Source organism: Sciurus vulgaris (assembly GCF_902686455.1).
Source record: "Sciurus vulgaris genome assembly, chromosome: 4".
In the NCBI taxonomy this organism is placed as follows: Eukaryota; Metazoa; Chordata; class Mammalia; order Rodentia; family Sciuridae; genus Sciurus; species Sciurus vulgaris.
This window is the reverse complement of record NC_136464.1, coordinates 161855515-161877392: the sequence shown is the minus strand read 5'-3', so window position 1 is coordinate 161877392 and position 21878 is coordinate 161855515. Positions and strand designations below refer to the sequence as shown.

Genomic DNA, 21878 nt, shown 5'->3' with positions numbered 1-21878 from the left:
ACGAGTAATCATACTTGGGATATGCTACATAAGTCATACTGACACACAGTATGGGGGCTGGAACTACTGTCAAAATTCTCTGAACAGTTTATCATCTTTTCCCCATCTATACATTTTTTAAATAATTGCTATTTGGAAGGATATTCCATTTGAATAAGGGACCCAGACTCAGTCTTCATTCTTCTCATTTTTCTGAAGGACAGAATTGCTCCTTTGACACTTAACAAATGGAATATTGGATGACCGGGTTGTAGTATCTTTTCCAAACATGCTGTAATCAGGTGCCTGACTGTCTGCCAGTACCTTAAATGAAAGCGCTGACAAAAACAGCCTCCAGAAAGTTGTTGTTGTCATTACAAAAGACAGTCCCTGCCTGGCATTTAGTGATAAATTTCTCTCTCATCTCTAAAGCCTAAAGAATCGTTTTCAGGGACAAAACAATCCCTTTTTCCACCCAGAATCATGCAGTAGAAACAGCACACAACATACTTCAAAACAAAACCCCTGGACATCAAAAGATGGTATCTATGCACATCACGCTGATGAACACCAGGCAAGGAAAGTACCCAGTCCAAACTCAAAACTTCTTTATTGACCAACAACAGCTGTAGGAGTCAGATTTTTCTCATCTCAAAAACCCAGTGGGGTTTTTCTAACAAAAAATAAATAGTGTTCAGAAGAAGAAAGAGAAAAAAGGGTTACTCACTTTACCAGGGTAACTCCAGGTCATTTGAACTCTTGTGTTCAATGCAGTGGTGGCAGTACAGTTGAGGGTGAGGGTGTGACCACTAAGTAATTTCACTGGACTTGGTGTGCTTATTTGAACATCTGTGATTGTATTGGCTGCAAGCAGAAGAGACAGGTTTTTAAAAGATTTCATTAAGCAGATAAGCCACAGAACATTCTGGCTCACGTTTCATGCCCTTGGAGCATCACTTACTTTGCCGATGTGTGAGATAGTTTGTTTTATACAAATGTCCATTGACTGTTGCTTCACAGGTCAGAAGCCCTATTTCTCTGTATGTTGCATTTGATATTATAAAGCCCTTCCTACTGTCCCAAGTTATTCTTTTTCCATCAGGAATCAGAGTATCAAATGGAAACTGAAAAGGAAGAAACATGCTTTAACAAATCACATTGGCACTGTGGCAAAACTTTCATTGACTATAAGTGGAAACTTAATTTTCATCTAAAATGAAAACAATACAGGTAAACTCTGGTTTGTTGTCATTGGTTCTTTAGTGTTTTGGGGTTTTTTTTTTGCATACAGCAAGATATATTTGTATTATGATAAATCATAGTAATTATGATCACATATTTTCAGGCCTTGCAATAAGCCGCACCCACCCAGGGTAGAACGCGCTGTTATGTCAGACTTTTGATGGGAGCCCATATCGTACTCTCTGGCCTCTGGGAATCTTGAGAGTAAACTGGCCCGGTACTCAACAGAGAAAACAATTAGCATTTTTTCAGTGGGGCTTCTGAGCTATCCTCATGTGTCCTTATCTTCTGAAAATTTTAATAAGTCATAACTTTGTTCTTCCATTTTGCATGGTTTGCTAAAAGAGGTAGCTGTCTTTAAAGGGATTATCAATAGTTCCAGGTCCTCCAAGATTCATAACTAATGTGACACTGGCTAGGGCTATTCTGAGAGTCCTGCTGCTTCACAGGAGGCATCACTTCTGCCTCTGGGAGGGGAAGCCACTGACAGTGAGGATGGCTTTACAAATGGAGTGACCTCAGTTTCTTAGTATTCCCAAGCACCATGAGAAACGCACTGAAAGAAAAGAATACTTTATTTGGTTTTCTTCTTGTGCCTTTTTCCAATAGCCAGGACTTTTATGTGTGTGTGGTCCTAGGGAACAAACCCGAAGCTTAAGTGTGCTATGCAAGTGCTCTGCCACTGAACAATACTCCCAGACCCCAGGACTTAATATTTAAATTAAACACTCCACCAGGGGCGTGGAGTAATGGTCATTGCTCCATAGACTGGCCAGCCAAATTCCCCAGATGCCCGATTGCCAGCCCAATTTCAGTGGTATAGACTACCATGATTACTTGTCCCAGTTGGAAAAGTAGAAAGAATCAGATTACCTTCTCCCAACAGACTGTAAAGGAAATACCTAACATCCATAAAAATGTTTGAAATCTTTTCTGTCTCCTCTCAACAGCATATCTGACATCCCTCCCTTTCTCCCTTTATCAAGTATTTATAGTGCTTGTTGAAGTTGTGAATCTGGATTTGTGATCCTATGGCAGAAATTTCTAGTCCAGAAGTCACTTGTGTCTCTCCCAGTAAGAATATCTGCATTGGTATTTGTTATCAGTGTTGCTTGTAGTTAAGTTAATTACATCCTGTTTATGAAGAACTTAAATCAATTGAAGAATTCCTTTCATGTTTTAGAAAATCAAGATTCTACCTGTTAACTTAGCAATGCTCTGCATTTAGTGGGGGAAAGGAACTTCTCTTCTAATTTGGCACAAACAAGGGAAAAAACTCAGAATTGAAATCTATGATACTTTTAAAATAAGTGAAAATAAGTACGTTCTGAATCCAAAAGAAAGGTTTGCTGATGGATTTCCTCAGCACAACTTGAAAGTATTTTTATTAACATTTCTTTTAAAGTTTTTCATATTCTGTTACCTCCACTAGTATTATTCCATTGACAAAGTAACTGTTTTCTGCTGACAAGAGGAAAAACAGTAACTGATTGTGTAGCCTATCAGCTCTGGTCATTGCTACATGTCATATGAGACACACAAGTAGATGGAGACGGCAGCCTCAAGAGAAATTTCTGGGCAGGGATGCCTGCCTCTTACCTAACAGTGGTTCCACCAAAGTAGGCAGGGGAAGAGAAATGGAGAGGGAGGCAGACAGTGAATTAGAAGAAAAGGGATGATAAGTGAAATGGAAGGAAAAGATGTTAATTTTACATCAACATAGATATGGAACAGGCTAGAATATTTTCAGTATTTAACATATGCCAAACCAAAATTGGTTAGAATTTTACCTTTTTCTCTCTCCCTCTTTTTTGAAAAAATTGTGCATTATAGATCTTAGGTAGTAAAACAGAGTAAATAACTTGGTCCTGCTCCACATTTTTACATGGTGAGTTTTGGAATGCTGTCTGTGACAGAAAACCCACCTCCTTAGGGTTTGCATGAAAGGGCAGGCTTTCCTATCCCTGTGACTTTGTCTTGTTTTTGCAGTACCAGGATTGAACCCAGGGGTGCTCTATCACTGAGCTACATCCCAGCCCTTTTTATTTTGTATTCAGAGACAGAATCTCACCAAATTGCCCAGGCTGGCCTCCAACTTGCAGTCCACCTGCCTCAGCCTCTCAGTTGCTGGGATTACAAGCAGGTGCCACCATGTCCGGCTCCCCATGTTTTTTTCCATGTTGATCATGTAGCAATTATTATCTCAGACCAAGAGGTATAATGCCATGCAGTTAAAAATCAAGTATTGAATATTAAAATTAAAAATAAATACTACTAATAGTAGACCATTGAATTGGACCTGTCTTGTGCCAGACACTGGTCCAAATACTTTCCTTATATTGCCTTATTTGGCCTTCTAACAACCTGCAAGGCAGTACTGCTGTAATCATCCCACCCCTCAAATGGGGTAACTGAGGTTGGGTCACTTGGTTTGCCAGTACTTTAGTGGCAGTGTGGCACCAGCCTCTGCTCTGAGTAGCTCTAGTCTTCCTTCCTCTTATGCAAACTAAACCATCAGGTAGGGTGGGAGCACTGAATGGGAAGTCACCATATTGGCTCTACTACTCAGTATGGCCAGAAGTCCCCAGCATCCTGAAACCTCAGTATTTTCTAGATCAATTGAGGAGTTAGACTTCTCTAATGTTTTCAGCTGTGATACCCAGTGTGTTTTTTTATATTTGTTGGCAATGGGACACAGCTATAATGGAGGCCAAAACCTGATTTTGATGGACTGCATTGAGGGCTTAAGTCAAGTTAGGAAGATAGGAGAGTGACTGTAAAAGAAGAAATCAAGGAGACACCTCATGGCACTTTAGGATTCAGGGTCAAACAGGTGATACTGAGACTCACAATTTGAACATTTCCGACTTCACCACCACCAAACACTTTCTGAGTACCCATTATGTGGTGGGCAGTGTGAGGTGCTACCTTGGGGGTTTTGTCTTAAAAGCTCTAAACTTTCAGGATTTAGTAGTTTTCATTTGGGGAATTTTTTCTCCAATTCTTAGTTCTAGTCTACTCCTAATTCTAATTGTTGATGAATTAGCTAGAATGTCACATTGCAGCCTGTCTTTATTAGATTCCACTCTAAATCTTTTTCTTTTTACAGTTTTCAGCATAATGTAAAGAAAAGTCCCATGGATGGATTTTTTTTCTTTCTCCTTTTTTATAAAAGACTAAATTTGGTGTCCAGCAGAAGCTTTTTTTTTTTTTTTTTTTTTTTTTTAGGTCACCAGGAACAACTCTTCAACTCTAAACTAAAGATGGTGGTGGCTTCATAGCATGAAGTAAGAGGATGTCAATGCCTGGACAATCAGGCACCCTGCTGACAGTTTGTCTTCAGCAATGATCTTGATGAGCCACTCTGCTAAGTTATTAATTTGTGTAAGCAACAGAATTGGCTTTTCTCACATTTGCATACATTTGGACTTCTTGACTTTAGTTCTTTTGTTATTCATTTAGATTGCTCTTAAGACATTATCCTTTTGTTACAGATAAGTCCATTGAGAAGCCCAAATGTCTAAAATTATTCCAGAGAGACAAAATGATTAAAACTCCATTAAGCTCATTTGCAGTAAAAACACTCTGGGAGTAGCATTGCCCAATTTTACCTTTTTTAGAGTAACAGTGATGTTAGGTGATGTAACCCGGCAGGGAATGATGAGCTGCTTTCCTTCTGTCATATATACAATTGCAGGTATTTCACTGTACATCTCTATGAAAGGTCTACCTGTATCTGAAAAACAAAACAAAACAAAAAAAAAAAAAAAAAAAAAAAGTTTTTAAAAAAATATATGTGATTGAAATAGAAACATGTAGACAAAGTAGTTGGTGAGGTAATCCAAGCACAGCCAAGGATACACGGGATAATGATATATAACGAGGTGGGGTGGTGGGGGTGGCAGCAAGGAAGAGAAAAATGAAGGAACTTTGGATGGTGTAGAGGAAAATGGGGTGGGAGGGGGTGGGGTACGGAAAGATAGTAGAATGAGACAGACGGTATTACCGTATGTATATGTATGATTACATGAATGGTGTGACTCTACATTGTGTACAACCATAGAAATGAAAAATTGTATCCCATTTGTGTAGAATGAATCAAAATGCAGCCTATAAAAGTAAAAAAAATTTAATAAAAAAAAAAGAAAAAGAAAAGTAGTTCTTATATTCACATTCTTTGTCTCTGAATTTGGCCTTCTGTGTTTCTGCCCAGAAAAGGAAAGTTTGCCTAATAAAACCAAATTTCTTATTTAGTTGTTGGTCTGCAATTGGATTGCTTGGATGTCCTAATATGCAAGTGAGATGTGGGGAACTACTGTGGGGGAAAGCTACAGAAGTGCAGTGAGAGAGGAAGGAGAGCATTCTTACCACAGCTATGCTAAGTGCTCCAGGAAGCGCCCTCCAGAGCCTTTGTGCCAACTCAAAGGGCACAGGTGCCATGAGGAAAGTTAGCTCCCTTTGGAGTTAGAGAAGATGCAGAAGTGTAGCAGGTCAGAGGATTATCATTTGAATGATAGAAGCATGATTTAAAGGTTTCCTAGACCTTTCCTGGTAGACTAATAATGAATAAGAAAGTCTGAAATGCTTAGGGGGAAACAGTGTTCAAAACTGCATTTATTTCGTATGCATATTAGATCTGTTTCTTTAGTAGCCACTGCTTATCTATTAAGAGCAAAGTATATGCAAGTGCCTGCAAAGAGGTCTGGAAAACTTCACATTATTACCAAAATTCCTCCTTTTAAGTGTGGCATTTGGCCCATCTCAGAGGCAAACAGGGTTCAAACCTCCTGTTTGGCTTCCCTGTAAATCCCCCCCCCCCCCACCCCTCCAGGGAACCAGAATGAACATCAGATCCTTTTATAAACATTCTCACTGTCCCCCTGCCCTTCCCCTCAGGAATCCATTGACCCCCTCAGGCAGCCACCTTTTCTGCAATTGCTGACTTCTGATTCTCCCACTTTGGCTCCAGCCTAACATGCCCAGAGTAAGCTCCCCATCTGGACCTGAAAGAACCAGCCAGGGTCTCACTGCTTACTGGTCCTCTCAGATCAGTTGGTTAGAAAAGTCTCCATGCTGAGTGGAGAATGAATTGCAAGGAAACAAGCACAGTCAGCAGGCAATGGTTGTCTAGAACAGATGGTGGCCACGCTGATTGTTAGGGGTGGAACTGTGCCCCCCAAAACAACAACAAAAGATATGTTTGAAGTCCTAACTCTCCCACACCCCGTGCTTCTGAATGTGGCCTGAGCTGGAAATAGGGTTGCTGAAATGTACGTAAGTAAGCTAAATAGAGTGGGCTCCTAAACTAATATGACTGGCATCCTTCTAAGATGGCCATGTAAGGACAAACATGGGGACTGGTGTGACCTCTTCAAGCTAGGGAATGCCATGGATTGCAGGGGTACCACCAGAGGGTAGCAGGAGACAAGGATGGTGTCTTCAAAAAGTTTCAGAGGGGGTTTGGCCCTGAAAACACCTTGGCCTCAGACTCATGCTGGCATAGAAAAAAGACTGGAAGCAAATATACTCAAATGTTATCTATGATTATCTTTGGGTGGTAGCTTTATGAGTTATTTTCTTATCTACCTTCTTCTGTACTTGTCGGCATTTCTAGAATGATTTTGTATTATTTTACAGTAGTATTTAATTAAAGTTAAAACCCAAATTATAAAGCACTCTTTTAACTTGAGCTAAATCTGTCCATTTTGTATTTGATTTACTTTAGTTTTGTCCTTTATAATAGACTGAGACATTAACTGACAGAATTAATGAAGTTGTATGTTTATTAGGAATTCTCAGTGTGTGTAGAACATATGCACAGAGGAAAAGTTAATTAAATGGAGGCAGGGATTTCTTATCAGCATTAAATTCTTCCTCTAAATAAAGTTGCTGAGCCAGACATTCAGCTAGGGACTATTGGGATTTGATCATTCCTTTCCTTCCTCCTGTGAGTCTGTATTTTTGTCTCCTTTGTGAGTCCCAAGGTAAACACAAACACCAGGAAATGGTTTAATTCATTTAACTAAACTGTAAATCCTTCATATTTAATTTATTGTCTCCTTAAGCAGCCGTGAAAATGTTGAAAAACAAAGAACACTGGCATAAAAAGTTCCTACAGGAAATAGTAAACATCAGTCTAATCGTTTCTAGGCTAGGGAAATGCTAATTTCAAATGAAAATTAGAGTGCCTAATTTGATAAACCTTTGAGTTTCTTCTTCCCCTTTGTCTCTTTGAATCCCCTAAACACTTAAAAGTTTTACCACAGCTGTTGGCCTCTAAAAGCCAATTCCAAGCTGGGCTTAGTGGTACATGCCTGTAATCCCAGGTTGAACTTGGGAAGCTAAGGCAGAAGGATGGCAAATTCAACCTACAATCCAGCTTGGACAATTTAGGGAGATCCTGTCTCAAAATAAAAAGGGCTGAGGGGTAAAGTACCCCTGGGTTCAATCCCAGCACTGCAAATAAGTAAATAAGTAAAATAAAAGTCAACTTCAGTTTTAGCACTGGGCCCACAGAGTTGTTCAAAGATGTCAGAACTTCAGTGATTTATGTTCATTCAAAACACATCATTTGTATGGCGGTCAATAGTGTCATTATAAATCCACTGTGTTTGTAAATGAGTTTATGATTGTAGATACACACACACACACACACACACACACACACACACACAGACACCACTACTCTCTGGCTTATTAATAGTATACTTCCTCTGCAATTTGCTTTAAGGAAGGGCTAAGAATGAACTTGCCTGACATAATACAAACATATTTTGTATTGTAGGACCACAGATACAGAGGAGGTCATGGTTCCATTAATATCACCAGTAAAACCACTTACTACTCCCGTAGGGCACATTTGTCTTTGTCACAAAATTAAAAATGACTTCTAAACCCAGCCAGCACTGCAGAGTGGTTTCCTGAGACCAAATTGGCTGGTTGTTGAAAGGGTGAGGAAGACCTGCTCCAGAGACTGCCGGTATACTGGCAGCTCAGACACACTGTCACCAGGGATGCATGCCAACACACAGCTAGGTAAAGGTCAAGCTGCCCTCACCTCTCTGAACTCTCAGAGCTCAAAGCAGTGACAGGAAACTGGCACAGAATATGAGGTTTTTTCACCCATTGGGAGTATCTCGACTGTCACTTATCCTTCAGGACAAGGAGTGTGCTTGGACACAGGGAAAGATCAAACAGGGACCCTTGCTCAGGACGGAATTATGTCTATTTTTAAAATGTGTTTTTTCCTTTTGAAGTCATGTGTAATCATGTGGGCACATTAAGAAGCATAGACGTGGAGGCCCCAGGGATGCCATCTTTATTCTACTTTGTTTCCTACTGGCATCACCTGGGAGCTCTGTTGGGATCAGAGGACATGAATGACCCCTGAAATTTAGGGAATTTTTTTTTTTTTTTTTGCCTCAAAAAGGGATTCAAGAGTAAATATCTTCTTTTCTAGCACATTTACATTTTTATGATTTTTATAAACTTTTTCCAGATTTCCTTTCCCTTTATTTGCATTTTCCTTACCTCTAAGTCCTGGTCATGAGGATTCCTAGTTATTTTAAGGAGGATATGTGATTTTCATTTATTGAGGATGAAGTGGAGAGGATTAAAACTCATTAACCAGTCTCATGCAGACAGCTCCATCTAGACATAAGAGTTCACATCATACAGGTCTTCATGCTATGGATCATACCTAATCCTCAAGGGCAGGTTGTCAGTTAGTAAAATATTTCATTTGAAATATGAGCAAAAAAAAAAAAAGAGGCAAATTCTTCAATGACTCATACTGTCCTTCAAAATTTTTCACAATTTCAAACAGTTCTGAAGCAATCACAACAAAGCTATAGTTGCTATACTAACATCAGGCAAAATAGACTTTAAGAAAGGTTAGTAGAGATAAAGAGGAACATTTAATAAGAAAAAGGGGGTCAATCCATGAGGAAGATACAGCAATTAAAAACATGTACCTAACGACACATGAAGCAAAAACAGAGTTGAAGGGACAAACAGGCAGTTCTTAGATGGAGATTTCAGTATCCTCTTTCAATAATGAATAGAACACCTAGACAGGAGATCAAAAAGGGACTAGATCATTTGAATAACACTGTTAACCAACTATACCTGACAACCATCTCTAGAACAGTCTTCCCATCACAGCGGTATATACTCTTTTCTCAAATGCACGTGAAACATTCTCATGGATAGAGTATATGATAGGTCACAAAACAAATGTAGTAAGTTTAAAATGACAGAAATAATACAAAGTATGTTGTCTAACTATAGTGGAATTAAATTAGAAATTAATAACAGGAGGAAATTTGGAAAACCCAAAAATGTAGAAATTTAAAAAATAAGTGGGTCAAAGAAGAAATCACAAGGGAAATTAGAAAATGCTTTGAAATGAATGAAAATGAAAACAATATAGCAAAACTTTTGGGATAAAGCTAAAGCAGTAATTAGAAATTCACATACAAATGTGTCTATTAAAAAGAAGAAAGATTTCAAATCAATAATCTACCTTCCACCTTCAGATATCAGGAAAGAACAGCATACTAAGTGTAAAGCAAGGAAAAGGGAGGCGGTGATACATATTAGAGTAGAAACTAATGAAAGAGAATAGAAAAACAACAGAGAAAATCAGTAAACAAAAAGCCAATTCTCCGAAAACAAACGCAAATGACAAAGTTGTCAGATAAGCCAAGAAAAAAAAAAAAAAGGGAAGACTCAAATGACTAGAATCAGAAGTGAAACAGTGACTATTACTACAGACATTACTAAAGCAAAGAGCATTATACAGGAATATAATTGCATGCCAATATATTATATAATAGACGAAATGGATAAATTCCTAGGAAGACACAAACTACTAGAACTAATTCAATAAGAAATAGACAACCAAGAAGACCTATAACAGGAGATCAAATTTGTAATTGCAAAACAAAATAAAAAACTGCCCACAGGGTAAAGCTGAGGCCCAAATGGTAAGTGAATTCTACCAAACTTAAAAAGGTAATACTAATTTTTCACAAATCATTCCAAAAAATAAGAAGAGTAAGGAAAACTTCTGAATTTATTCCATGAAGCCAGACTGATACCAAAACCAAAGACATCACAAGAAAACTACAGAACAGTATTTCTTATGAATATGGATGTAGGAACAACAAGAACAACAAAGTAGCAAATTAAATCCAGAAACATGTAAAAAATATTATGCACAGTGACCAAAGGGAATTTGTCCCAGGAATACAAGAAGACTGGTTTAACATCTTAAGAGCAATCAATGTAATTAATATACCATATTGATAGAATAAAAACCAAAAACCACAAGATTGTCACAATAAACATAGAAAGTATTTTACAAAATACAACTTATTTCATGATAAAAACATTCTGCAAACTAGGAATGGAATGGAACTTTCTCAAACTGATAAATTACATCTTAAAAAAAAAAAAAACAAAATAGAAAACAAAACCCCACAGCTAACATCGTACTTAATAGGAAAATACTGTATGTTTTCTCCTTGAGATCAGGAATAAGACAGGGCTTTTCATCTCTGTTAGTTCTACCCAACAGTATACCATGCAGTATATTCTAGCCATGGCAGTTAGGCAAGAAAAATAAATAAATCCAGATTGGAAAGATCAAAATGATGCAATTGCTTTGGAAAACAGTCTCTATTTTCAGATAACATGGTCGTGTACAAGGAAAATCCTAAGATTGCAAGATACAAAATACATATACAAAAATGAATTGTATTTCTATAACTTCAATGAACAATTTGGAAATGAACTTATAAAAACAATTCTATTTTCAACAGCATCAAGAAGAATAAAGTGCTTAAACAAAATAAGTGCAAAGTTTATACTTAGAAAAATACAAAACATTGTGGAAAGAAATTAAAGAAGATCTAAATATTTGGGATAATGTCCTATATTTGTGGTTTGGAAGACAATATTGTTAAGAAGGCAGTACTCCCAAAATTTATTTCCTACAAGGCAGTTCTTATCAGAATCTCAGTTAACTTCTTTGTAGAATTTACAATGATTCTGAAATTCTAGATGATTGCAAGAGACCCAGAATAGACAAAATAATCTTGGAAAAGAATAATAAAATTGGAGGACTCAATATTTCTCAGTTTCAAAACTAAAACTATGAACAGTAATACCAGGCATTTCTGTAATTCCAGTGACTTGAGAGTCTAAGGCAGGAAGATCACAAGTTCCAGATCAGTCTTAGCAACTTAGGCCTTAACTCAGCGAGACCCTGTGAGAAATAGGACATTCGACTGTCCGTTTTCAAAATATAGTAGCCTTAACTGAGATGTAAAAATCCAATTGTAGCTGTTTTAAACTATAGCCCTTCCCTTTGCTGCCCCAGTTTTAAAATTAGCTAATCGTGTTGATTGTAACCCTGAGCTCCTCCCATCAGGGCAAGTGGGAGTGCTGCATTAGGGATAAAAGCAGCTGAACTGCCTGCACAGTGCACTGGCTAGCCAGCTTTCGGTAGCACGCCCTTCTGGCAGAAGTGAAGTTTGTTTTGTGGACTGGCTTCCGAGCATGTGTTTGATTTTTTGCAATACCTTGGTATGTCTGATAATCCTATCTCAAAATAAAAAAATAAAGTGCTGGGGGTGTAGTCAGTGGAAAAGCACCCTAGTTCAGTCCCTAGTACCAAAAATTAACAAATATCAAATAAAACAAGCAACAGTGATCAAGACAACGTGGTAGTGACATAAGGACAGAGTTAGAGATCAATGGAAATGGAACTGAGACTCCAGGAATAAACCCATGTCTACATTCAGCTGATTTTCAACAAGACCATTCAATGGGAAAAGAATAATCTTTTCAATAAATGTTACTGGAACAACTCCACATGCAAAAATGAAGTTGGACCCTTATACAACACCATATACAAATATTAACCAGAACTAGATCAAAACTTAACTGTGAGAGCTAACTCTAAAGCTCGTAGAAGAAATCAGTTAAATCATCCTATAAAACAAAAATACAACAAAAGAAAAAATGACAAATTGGACTTTATCAAAATCAAAAACTTGTGGGTCTTGAAGACTTATCCAGAAAGTGAAAAGATAGCCCAAAGAATGGGAGAATATATTTTTCAAATTATACATCTACTAGGGTGCTTATATTAAGAAGGCAGAAAATACTTATATATGCCCATAATATATTTTTAAAATATGGTTGTATAATAGCTATATTTAGAATATATAAATCTAGATATATTACATGTCTCTAGAATATAAATGTATTTAAAATACATATAAAGTAGTAATTCAAGACCTCTTGCAACTTAATAATAAAAACAACACAATTTAAAAATGGAAAAGGGATCTGAACAGACATTTTTCCAGAGACAATATCAAAGGATCAATAAACTCATGAAAAATGTCCGACATCATGAACACTAGGAAAATATCAAAACCACAGTGATCCAGGTGCAGTGGCACATGCCTATCTTCCCAGTGACTTGGGAGGCTGAGGCAGGAGGATTGCCAAGTGTGAAGTCAGCCTCAGTAAAAGTAAGGTGCCAAGCAACTCAGTGAGACCCTGTCTCTAGATAAAATACCATATAGGGCTGGGGATGTGCCTCAGAGTGCCCCCAAGTCCAATCCTCAGTACCCCCTAAAAAAAATGAAAAAAAAAAAAAAAAAAAAAAAAAAAAAACAAACAGTAAGAGATCACTTCACAACCACTGGCTGTCATTAAAAAAAAAAAAAAAAGATACGATGATATGTGTTGGCAAGGGTGCAGGTAAATCAGAGCCTTCATCCATTTCTGATGGTGCAGCCACACTGGAAGAGTCTGGCAGTTCCTCAAATAAACAGGGTTACTATGTGATCCAACGTTTCCACCTCTGGCCATCCAAGACAATGAAAACTTATGTCCACACAAAAGCTTGTATTCAATGGTTGTTAAAGCATTATTTAAGATAGTCAAAAAGTAGAAACATCTCAAATGTCATTCAATTAATAAATGGATAGCTAAAATGAGTTATCTATATAGTAGACTATTATTCGACAAAAAAGTAATGAAGAACTAATACATAATATAACACAGATGACTCTCAAAAATATGCTGAGTAAAAGAAGCCAGTCAGAAAAGACCATACATTGTATGATTCTATTTATATAAAATGCCCGGAAAAGGCAAATCTATAGGAACTGAGAGGAAATTAGAGGTTGCTCAGGGCTGGAGGAGGGTGGTGGTGGAGGGGATATGAGTGAGAATCAGAGTTTGTTTTTGAGATAATGAAATGTTGTAAAATTGTTGGTTGCATGTATCTGTGAATATGCTAAAAACCACTAAATTTACATTTTTAATAGGTGAATTGTGTGGTATGTGAATTACATCTCAATAAAGACTTATTTCGAAAGAAAGCTTTGGGCTCTTTATTAGAAATAGTGACCCATTGTTTTCTGAGCTGGAGTAGTTCCTGGAGATCTTCCAGGGCCAACTCTTCACTTTATGGGTTCTTCTGAATAGTACAGTTCACATGGAATGTTCAATTCAATATTTTGGGGGGATTTATCCTGGTTATCTAAATGAGTATCATAGAATTATAACATCACTACTGGTGAATCAGTATCCAGATTCAAAAGTAGTAATCTTAACTAATGTGACCAAGGAATATTAGTTGCCCGTTTCTGCCACTGAGACCTTACTCAAATCTTTCTGTTAGAGCAAGGTAAATAGAGAAAGGCCATTGTGTTTCAGACTCAAGTTGCTATCCTAAAATATTAAAAAAAAACAGATGTGTACTACAAAATAAGAAGCAACTCATTCTAGCAAATCTCTTTCTCTATTACCTACCTTTCCTCAGAAGAAAGACATGATTTTGCCTTGTCTTTTAGAAGTCCTGTTGCCCTGCTGATCACAGTGGATGGAAAAACAGAAGAGAAGAGGGAAGAGTCAGGAGAGAAAAGAACAGGGATGATGATTCAGCCTCTTTCCTTCCTCTGTGAAGTTGCTCCTTGGAATGGGGGCTGTAGCAGCTGGGGATCAGGATAATCTATTGCCCTAATCCACACAGCACACCAACAATGTATATGTAGATGTATATGGAGAGGACATCACACAAGGCTGGTAGGGAAAAAAAACGGGAAATATGAATGTATTATGTACCCAGCAGTATGCATCAGGCCTAGTCCAGGGACTCAAGGTTTTAATGGTCTAGCTGCAAAGACACCTCACACCCCAGGATCGCTTGTGTTCATTAGAGGAAAAAGTAAATAGTAAATTTTGCCTTAAAGAGGAGTAGGGACACCATTTTAAAAAAATTCACAGCGAAACTCCAAGTCACCAGAAGATCTCAGTAAGAGTGAAATGCTGGGTAGATGGTAAGCTCGATAGACTGTAGGTGAAGAAAGTCCTGGGCTTTCCTGTGCCCCTCAGGTATTCACGTGAAACCAGTTGGCGGGTTTCTGTGTCCTTCTCTCCAGATGACTGACCTCAGCCAGATCTTCAGCTTTATCAGTTGAGGCATTAAAGGGAGAACGGGGAGAGAGAGAGAGAGAGAGAGAGAGAGAGAGAGAGAGAGAGAGAGAGAGAGAGAGAGAGAGAGAGAGGAGAGAGGGAGAGCGGGGGAAGGGAAAGGAAGAAAAAGAAAGAAAGGAGGAGGAGGAGGGAAGGAAGGAAGAAGGGAGGATGGGGAAGGTAAAAAGAAAGGGAGGAAGGAAAATGAAACAAATGAAGGAGAAAGGAAAGGAAAAAGCAAGCAGCTCTAATAAACAACTATAACTCTTCTACTGACAAGATTTTTGGTCACATCCCAAGTTCTATGATTCCTCTGAGTCATAAGAAAACTGTGAAGGGACTTTTAAGATGCCTTATGACTGCATCTCTTGAGAATGCTGAGTCCCAGAGAGGAGAGACCTTCCACACACAGGACTGGCTCCGCCAAACCTGAATTTGGGTGTCCCGATCCTGGACCAGTCTCTGTCCACCACACCGAAATCTGACCCTGCTACTCCTGAATGTCTTGGGAATGATTACACCTTTAATTGTCCACACCTAGTGGGAGAGAAATGATGACTCAGAGACGGGTCGTGAAACCCCTGACAGACCCAGCAAAATGAACTGGGCTTGAGTCACAGGTCCCCTTCTTAGCTGTCTGCTCTAAGGTTCTGGAGACTCCAGGAGAGACTTTGTGATGACCACCTCAGAACCAGCAGCCAAATGAGAGCCAGCCTGGGTTGGTTCAAGGAGATTAGAGAGGACGTCCCCTCTCAAGGGCAGGGGAGGTTTGGTCGGTCTCCAGCTGGGACACTAGGTCTCCTGGAGAAGAGCCTCCGTGAACTCCGTCAGGACAGCATCCCCTTCCTGCTCATGAGCAGGGGAAGTTGGGAACCAGAGTTCATGGAGATGCTATGCTGATGACCTCTGCCACGGGGGGCGGACTCTGGGCCTAGGCTTCCTCATCGAGAACACAGGACAGCTACTGTCCTGGTCCCACATTTGTGATTTGTTTGCATTTATTTGAAATGTTCACACTAGGCATTGCGTATTCCATAATCATGTCCCTCCGGGGCCAAGCAAAGAAGGAACATGAGCAGAGGAAGTGAAGACAGTAGGATTGGTGGCAGTTTAGAATGTGAGGGCTGTGTCTGGAAACGGGAGCTCTTGCTCACTACGGTCAGTTGTTGCCAAGTGGGAATACGGGCCAAAGTGGCTGGAGTTTCCAGTTTTTAAAATAAGTAGGAAATCAGATTTTTAACTCTTCCAGTTTTAAGTATTGGCAGCCAAATGTGCTGTGCCTGCCAGTCTGGCCTGAATCTGACATGCACACTTCCAGTTTGCAACCCTGTGCTGCATAGGAAAGTCCAAGGAAGTTGGGGTGGAAATCCAGGCAAGGCAGATTGAAAAGACCAGGGGCTTCAGAGGCTACCAGTCCTGGGCTCAAAGCTTGATCAGATCGTTTACAAAGTGTGCAACCTTGAATACTATATTGAATGCCTCCGACTTTTTAAAAAATACTACTGACAGAGTTTATCTCATTGGATTATTTTGAAATGAGCCTGAGCCAGAAATCAGGAAATAATATTGACATGCACTGGGTACCAGTCCTACCAAGTAAGCACCTGTCCTGTACTTGACTACCTACATACTTGGGGAAATCCCCATTTCCCAAGACAGTTCATTCCACATTTAGATAGCGTTAGGTGTTACAAAGTGTTTCCTTATGTCAAGCTGCCTGTCTTGACTTCTTTTGTTCTTAGATAGTTGTTCTGCCATCCAGGATCATGAAGAGGAAGTTTAATCTCTTTTTCACTTGAAAGGAGACTATTACACTCCTGTCTCCTACTTTTCCACCCAGTTCTTTCCTTTTTTAGATTAAACATTTTAATCTCTTCAGTCATTCCTTGCCAATGAAAATAAACTTGTGAAATTATGTACTGCCCATAACCCTATAAGGCAGGTGCCCATTTTACAGATGATGTAATATAAAGAGGTTAAATAATTTTCTTTGAAATCCTATGTTCAGTGTTTCTCTTGAGGTGTAAACAATAAGATCAGCACCACCTTCATTCTGGATACCACCTGCTTATTACTGTATCTCACAGTTGGATCCATTCTCTTGATGAACACTGAGTCAACTGAAAGCCTGAAGTCCTTCCCAGGTGTGCTGTCTGGGCCACAGGTTACCCCACATAGCACAAGGGTAGTTAGTGGGTTTTGCTACCCAAATACAGGCCTTTATATCTATTCCAATCAAATCGCATTTTGCTAATCATAGTTCACTGTTCTAGTCTCTTGGTAATTTTTTCGTCCATGAGTTCTGGTGTCCAGATTGGGCTCATTTGCTCACTGTGCCCTCAATTTCCTCTTCAAAGTCAAGGAACCCAGGTAAAACTAATATAAACTTAAAATCCCATGTTCCTTTCTCTCATTTAACAAACACATAATGGTTCTGTGTACCAGTGCTGGGTCTTAGGCTATCATGATAAGCAAAATAGATTCAATTCCAGTCAACACAAAGCTGGTGAGAGCTGAATCCTGTGTGAAAGGAGGGGGTCAACAGAAGTGCCACTCCTAGGGTAGCTTCCAGAAAGGGTGCTGTTTAACTTCAGGCCTGAAAAATGAGTAGGAGCCAGTTGGTACAGAGGCCTGTGGGGAGGAGGGAGAGGGCAGGGAGTGTCCCAGGGAGAGCATCCCCTCTCACTGCTCTTGTCCCATTGCTCTGCCATACAATCGTCAGCAACACCCTCTGGTAGTAATCCTGTTCTCATTTTACAGATGAAGAAACCAAGTCTCAAAAGATGGTAATAACAATAACAGTAATAAGCACATCTAGTGAGTACTGCACACCAGACAGTTCTAAATGTCTTATACATATAAACTATGAGAGGTGGCTAAGGGCAAAAAAAAAACATTGCTTTCTCTGATTTGTACTAGTTAATATGACCTGGGGCCAGTTACTTAACCTTTCTGCGAAGCAGATGAATATTGTAATGTTTCCCATCAAGATCAGGAACAAGTCAGGATGTCCCCTCACTCCTCCTTTTCAACATCATGTTGGAAGTCCAACATGATACAGTAAGACAAGAAAAGGAGACAAAGGGCATGAGGATAGGAAAGGAAAAGTGAAATTGTTTTTGTTTGCAGATGACATGATCACCTATGTAGAAAATCTAAAAAAAATAACAAAAATTGCTGGATCTAATAGGTGAATATAATAAGATTGCAGGATACAGAGTTAATATAAAATTGCTGGAAGGGGGACAAAGAGAAATTATGAGGGACTTTGAGGGACTGGGAGGTGTGCTGGGGAGGAGAAGGAGAGGGGCTTGAGGATAGGAGGAGAGTGGATGGACATTATCAGTGCACAATGTACGCATGAATGGAAATATCACAGTGAGTCCTAGTAATTTTTACAATCAACATTACTAAGAAAGTCAATTGCTTTCCTATAAACCAACAATGAGGAAGAATTTGAAAATAAAAACAATATGATTTACTTCAGCATCCACCAATATGAAATACTTAGGCACAAGCCTAACAAAATACATAGCAAGAATCTATACCTATAGAGGAATACGACAGAACTAGTAGGAGCAAAACCAAAGGGCTTTGTCAGTGTCGGTTCTTCCCAACTTGATCTTTAGATTCAGTGCAATCCCAGTCAAAATTCCAGAGATGATTTTGTGACTATTGACAAATTTATTTTAAAGTTTATATGGAGAGTCAAGAGACCCAGAAGAGCCAAAGTTGGAGGACTAACTAAAATTTAGTTCAGTTTCAAGATTAACTATAAAGCTACTGTAATCAACCAAAGTGTGGCATTAGGAAAACAATAGACAAATAGATCAGTGAAACAGAGTAGATCCACATAATACAGTCAACTAATCTTTGACAAAGGAGCAAAGGCAATTCAATGGGCAAAGAGTGTTTTCAACAAATGATGCTGGAATATCTGGACATCCATGTGCAAACAACAAAACAAAAACAAACAACAACAACAACAAACCATAGGCACAGACCTTATACTCTTCTCAAAAATTAACTCAAAATGGGTAATAGACCTAGATATAAAATGCAAAATTATAAAAATCCCAGAATATGATATAGGAGAAAAACTAGATAACCTTAGTTATGGCATTACTTTTTAGATAAAACATCAAAGGCACAATTCACAAAAGAATGAGTTGATAAGATGAACGTCTTCTGCTCCACCAAAGACAACAGCAAGAGAATAAAAGACAAGCCACAGACTGGGAGAAAATATTTGCAAAAGACAGCTGATAAAGGACAGTTATTCAAAATATACAAAGAATGCTTAAAACTCAACAAGAAGAAAATAAACAACCCTTTTTAAAAATAGGTCAAAGATCTTAATAAACATTTTAACAAAGATGTATTGATGGCAAATTAGCATATGAAAAGATACATCATGTCATCAGGGAGATGCAATGAGATACCATTACAAACGTATCTATCAGAACAGCCAAAATCTGAACCAAACCTTATTCATTGCTAAAGGGAATGCAAAATGGTCCAGCCACTTTGAAGGACACCTTGTAAGCTTCTTACAAAAACTAGACATACTCTGACTTTTTTATTTTATTATTTTTTTGGGGGGTGGTTCAGGGATTGAACTCAGGGGTACCTGGCCACTGAGCCACATCCCTAGCCCTATTTTTTATTTAGAAACAGGGTCTCACTGAGTTGCTTAGAACCTCGCTTTTGCTGAGGCTGGCTTTGCACTCACAATCCTCCTGCCTTAGCCTCCTAAGCCTCTGGGATTACAGGCATGCACCACCATGCCCAGTTTAGATATACTCCTAAAATCCAGCAGTCATGTTCCTTGGTATTTACCCCAAGGAGTTGAAAACTTATATCCACAAAACCTGCCTGTGGATATGTTTGTAGCAGATTTATTCATAATTGCCAAGACTTGGAAGCAACCAGTGTCCCTCATCATGTGAATGGGTAAACTGCAGGATACCTAGACAATGAAAATTATTTTGTACCAAAAGATCTATCAAGCCATGAAAATACATGGAGGAAATGTAAATGCATATTACTAAACGACAGAAGTAATATGCATATATGGATATATATTGTATGATTCCAATCATATGAATTCTGGAAAAAGCCAAATTATGGAAACAGTAAAAGATCAGTGATTGCCATGGATAAGGATGGGGTTGGAGGAAGAGATGAATAGGTGGAGCAGAGAGGATTTTTAGGGCAGTGAAAATACTATGTATGACACTACAATGATGTATACATGTCACTCTACATTTTTCTAAACTCACTGAGTGCACACCACCAAGAGTGAACCCTAATGTAAACCATGAATTTCGGGTGATTACCTTGTCTCAGTGTAGGCTCACCTGTTATAACAAACATACCATATTAGCGGGGGACACTGAAAATGGGGAGCTGGTGCATGTGGGTGTAGGGAATATCTCTGTACCTTCCTCTTGATTTTGCTGTGAACCTGCAACTGAGCTATGAAAGAAGTATTTTAAAAAACCCCACATTTTATATATATATATATATATATATATATATATATATATATGTATGCATACAGACACATACATACAGGATTAAAAAATGACAGTGTAACTTCATTGGGTCATTGTGAGGATGAACTCTGTTCACTTGTGCAAAGTGCTTATGATGGTGCCCAGCAGGGAATAAAATCTACTTTAATATTAGCTATTTTTCTTATGAACAAATTTTCCAAAGTTAAAGACCTAGCAAGTATCATGAAGCCTGGGTCATGTTGTTTGAACTATAGCTTATTAATTGATATTTGATGAAGGAAGGAAGGAAGGAAGGGAGGGGCATTTACTGTTTTAGTAAACCACAGATTTGAATAGCACAGTTAGTCACAATGACTGCCAACGTAACTCAGCAAAATGCATCAAGTGACAGAACAATAAATGTTTTAAATAATAAGGGAAAATTGAAGTGTATCAGAACTACCAGGACCATACAGATCAAAACAGATCACCTCTTCCTCTCTAGACAGGGCGGGCATTTAATTATCATTGTCAAAGTTATGAAATGTCAGAAACTCAAAGTCTTTTCAGCTTAAGGGGATTTCTTCTGAAAAAGTCCCTTCCTCGTTTTTAAAAAAGACATACTTGGAGATTTTTTTTTTTTAAATCCTCAAAACCATAAAGTTTTGATCCTCTGTTTTTCACACTTCTTGATTGCAGTGGGGAAGAAGAGAGCATGTGGTCAATTTTATTGCCTTGGGACTTCACTACCATTTTGAGATTTCATAATTCTGCCCCAGTCATCAACTTCTCAGAGTCTTAGATTGTGTCCAAGTGGTTCATTCAAATCTATGTTCATTCTGATTATTTTTGAGTATTTATGTAGTTCTACTAAATGCCTGGTGATATACAATTATGTTATTGCTAGTGAGGTTTAGCAATGTGGCTCTAGAGAACTGACATGCCAGAATTTCCTGTTATAGAGCCTAGGGAATATTAGAAATTGCTCTTTCTAAGGGAATGGAACATTTGACAGGTACTATCAAGTGCTAAGGATGATATTCCCAAGAACATGCTAGGTGAACACAAGGTCTAAGGTAGGGGCTGAGGAAAGAAAATGCAACAGGTCTCACTGCCAATGAACCCGCCACTAGTGGCTTCCATCCTAATTACATGTTTTCCATACTAGAGTTGGAGTCCCTTGGTGTTCAATGACATGAATGTTTCTGGAAGGGAAATGTAAAGCGGCAGGGCTTAAAGATACCAAGAATGTCTTCCATCAGATTTTCATGTAGCTGGAAAGGAAAATGGTTAAGAGTTAAGTTACTCATCTCTAAACTCTGACATGTGGTCCTAATCAGCTCTGATGGATAGAATGCTAAGTCCTAGAGGGAGCACATAGCCAGGATGTAGTGGAGTCTGTTTCTTAAGGAAAAATCTAAGGTTCCAGACGACATCAATGTATATGTTAATCCTTAGACATTTTTGTTTTTCTCCTCTTTTGCAATTTCATCGAACATGGGGAAGAAAAAATAATCCAGCAAAACCTGCCCTTATACCAGGTTTTTGATGAAATTGTATGCAGACAGGCCAGAAAATTCCTAGGGATTCCTGACAGATCATTTGAAATAGAATTCTGTAAATGCAAATCAGCCTGCTCCCACGTTGGGAAAGCCACCT

The 21878-nt window shown here is 38.6% G+C and overlaps 1 protein-coding gene across 3 annotated transcripts in view; it reads right to left on the bottom strand.

Moving 5' to 3' along the window:
* The window catches only part of FLT1 (fms related receptor tyrosine kinase 1), a 170865-nt gene that overhangs the window by 115938 nt on the left and 33049 nt on the right, over nucleotides 1-21878 (bottom strand). For all 3 annotated transcript variants that reach the window (XM_079138566.1, XM_079138564.1, XM_079138565.1), the window contains exons 4-6: nucleotides 4833-4957; nucleotides 941-1103; nucleotides 707-843 (exon numbers count right to left, since the gene is read on the bottom strand). In XM_079138566.1, the coding sequence (XP_078994692.1) occupies nucleotides 707-843; nucleotides 941-1103; nucleotides 4833-4957 (425 nt within the window). The remainder of the gene's footprint in view (nucleotides 1-706; nucleotides 844-940; nucleotides 1104-4832; nucleotides 4958-21878) is intronic.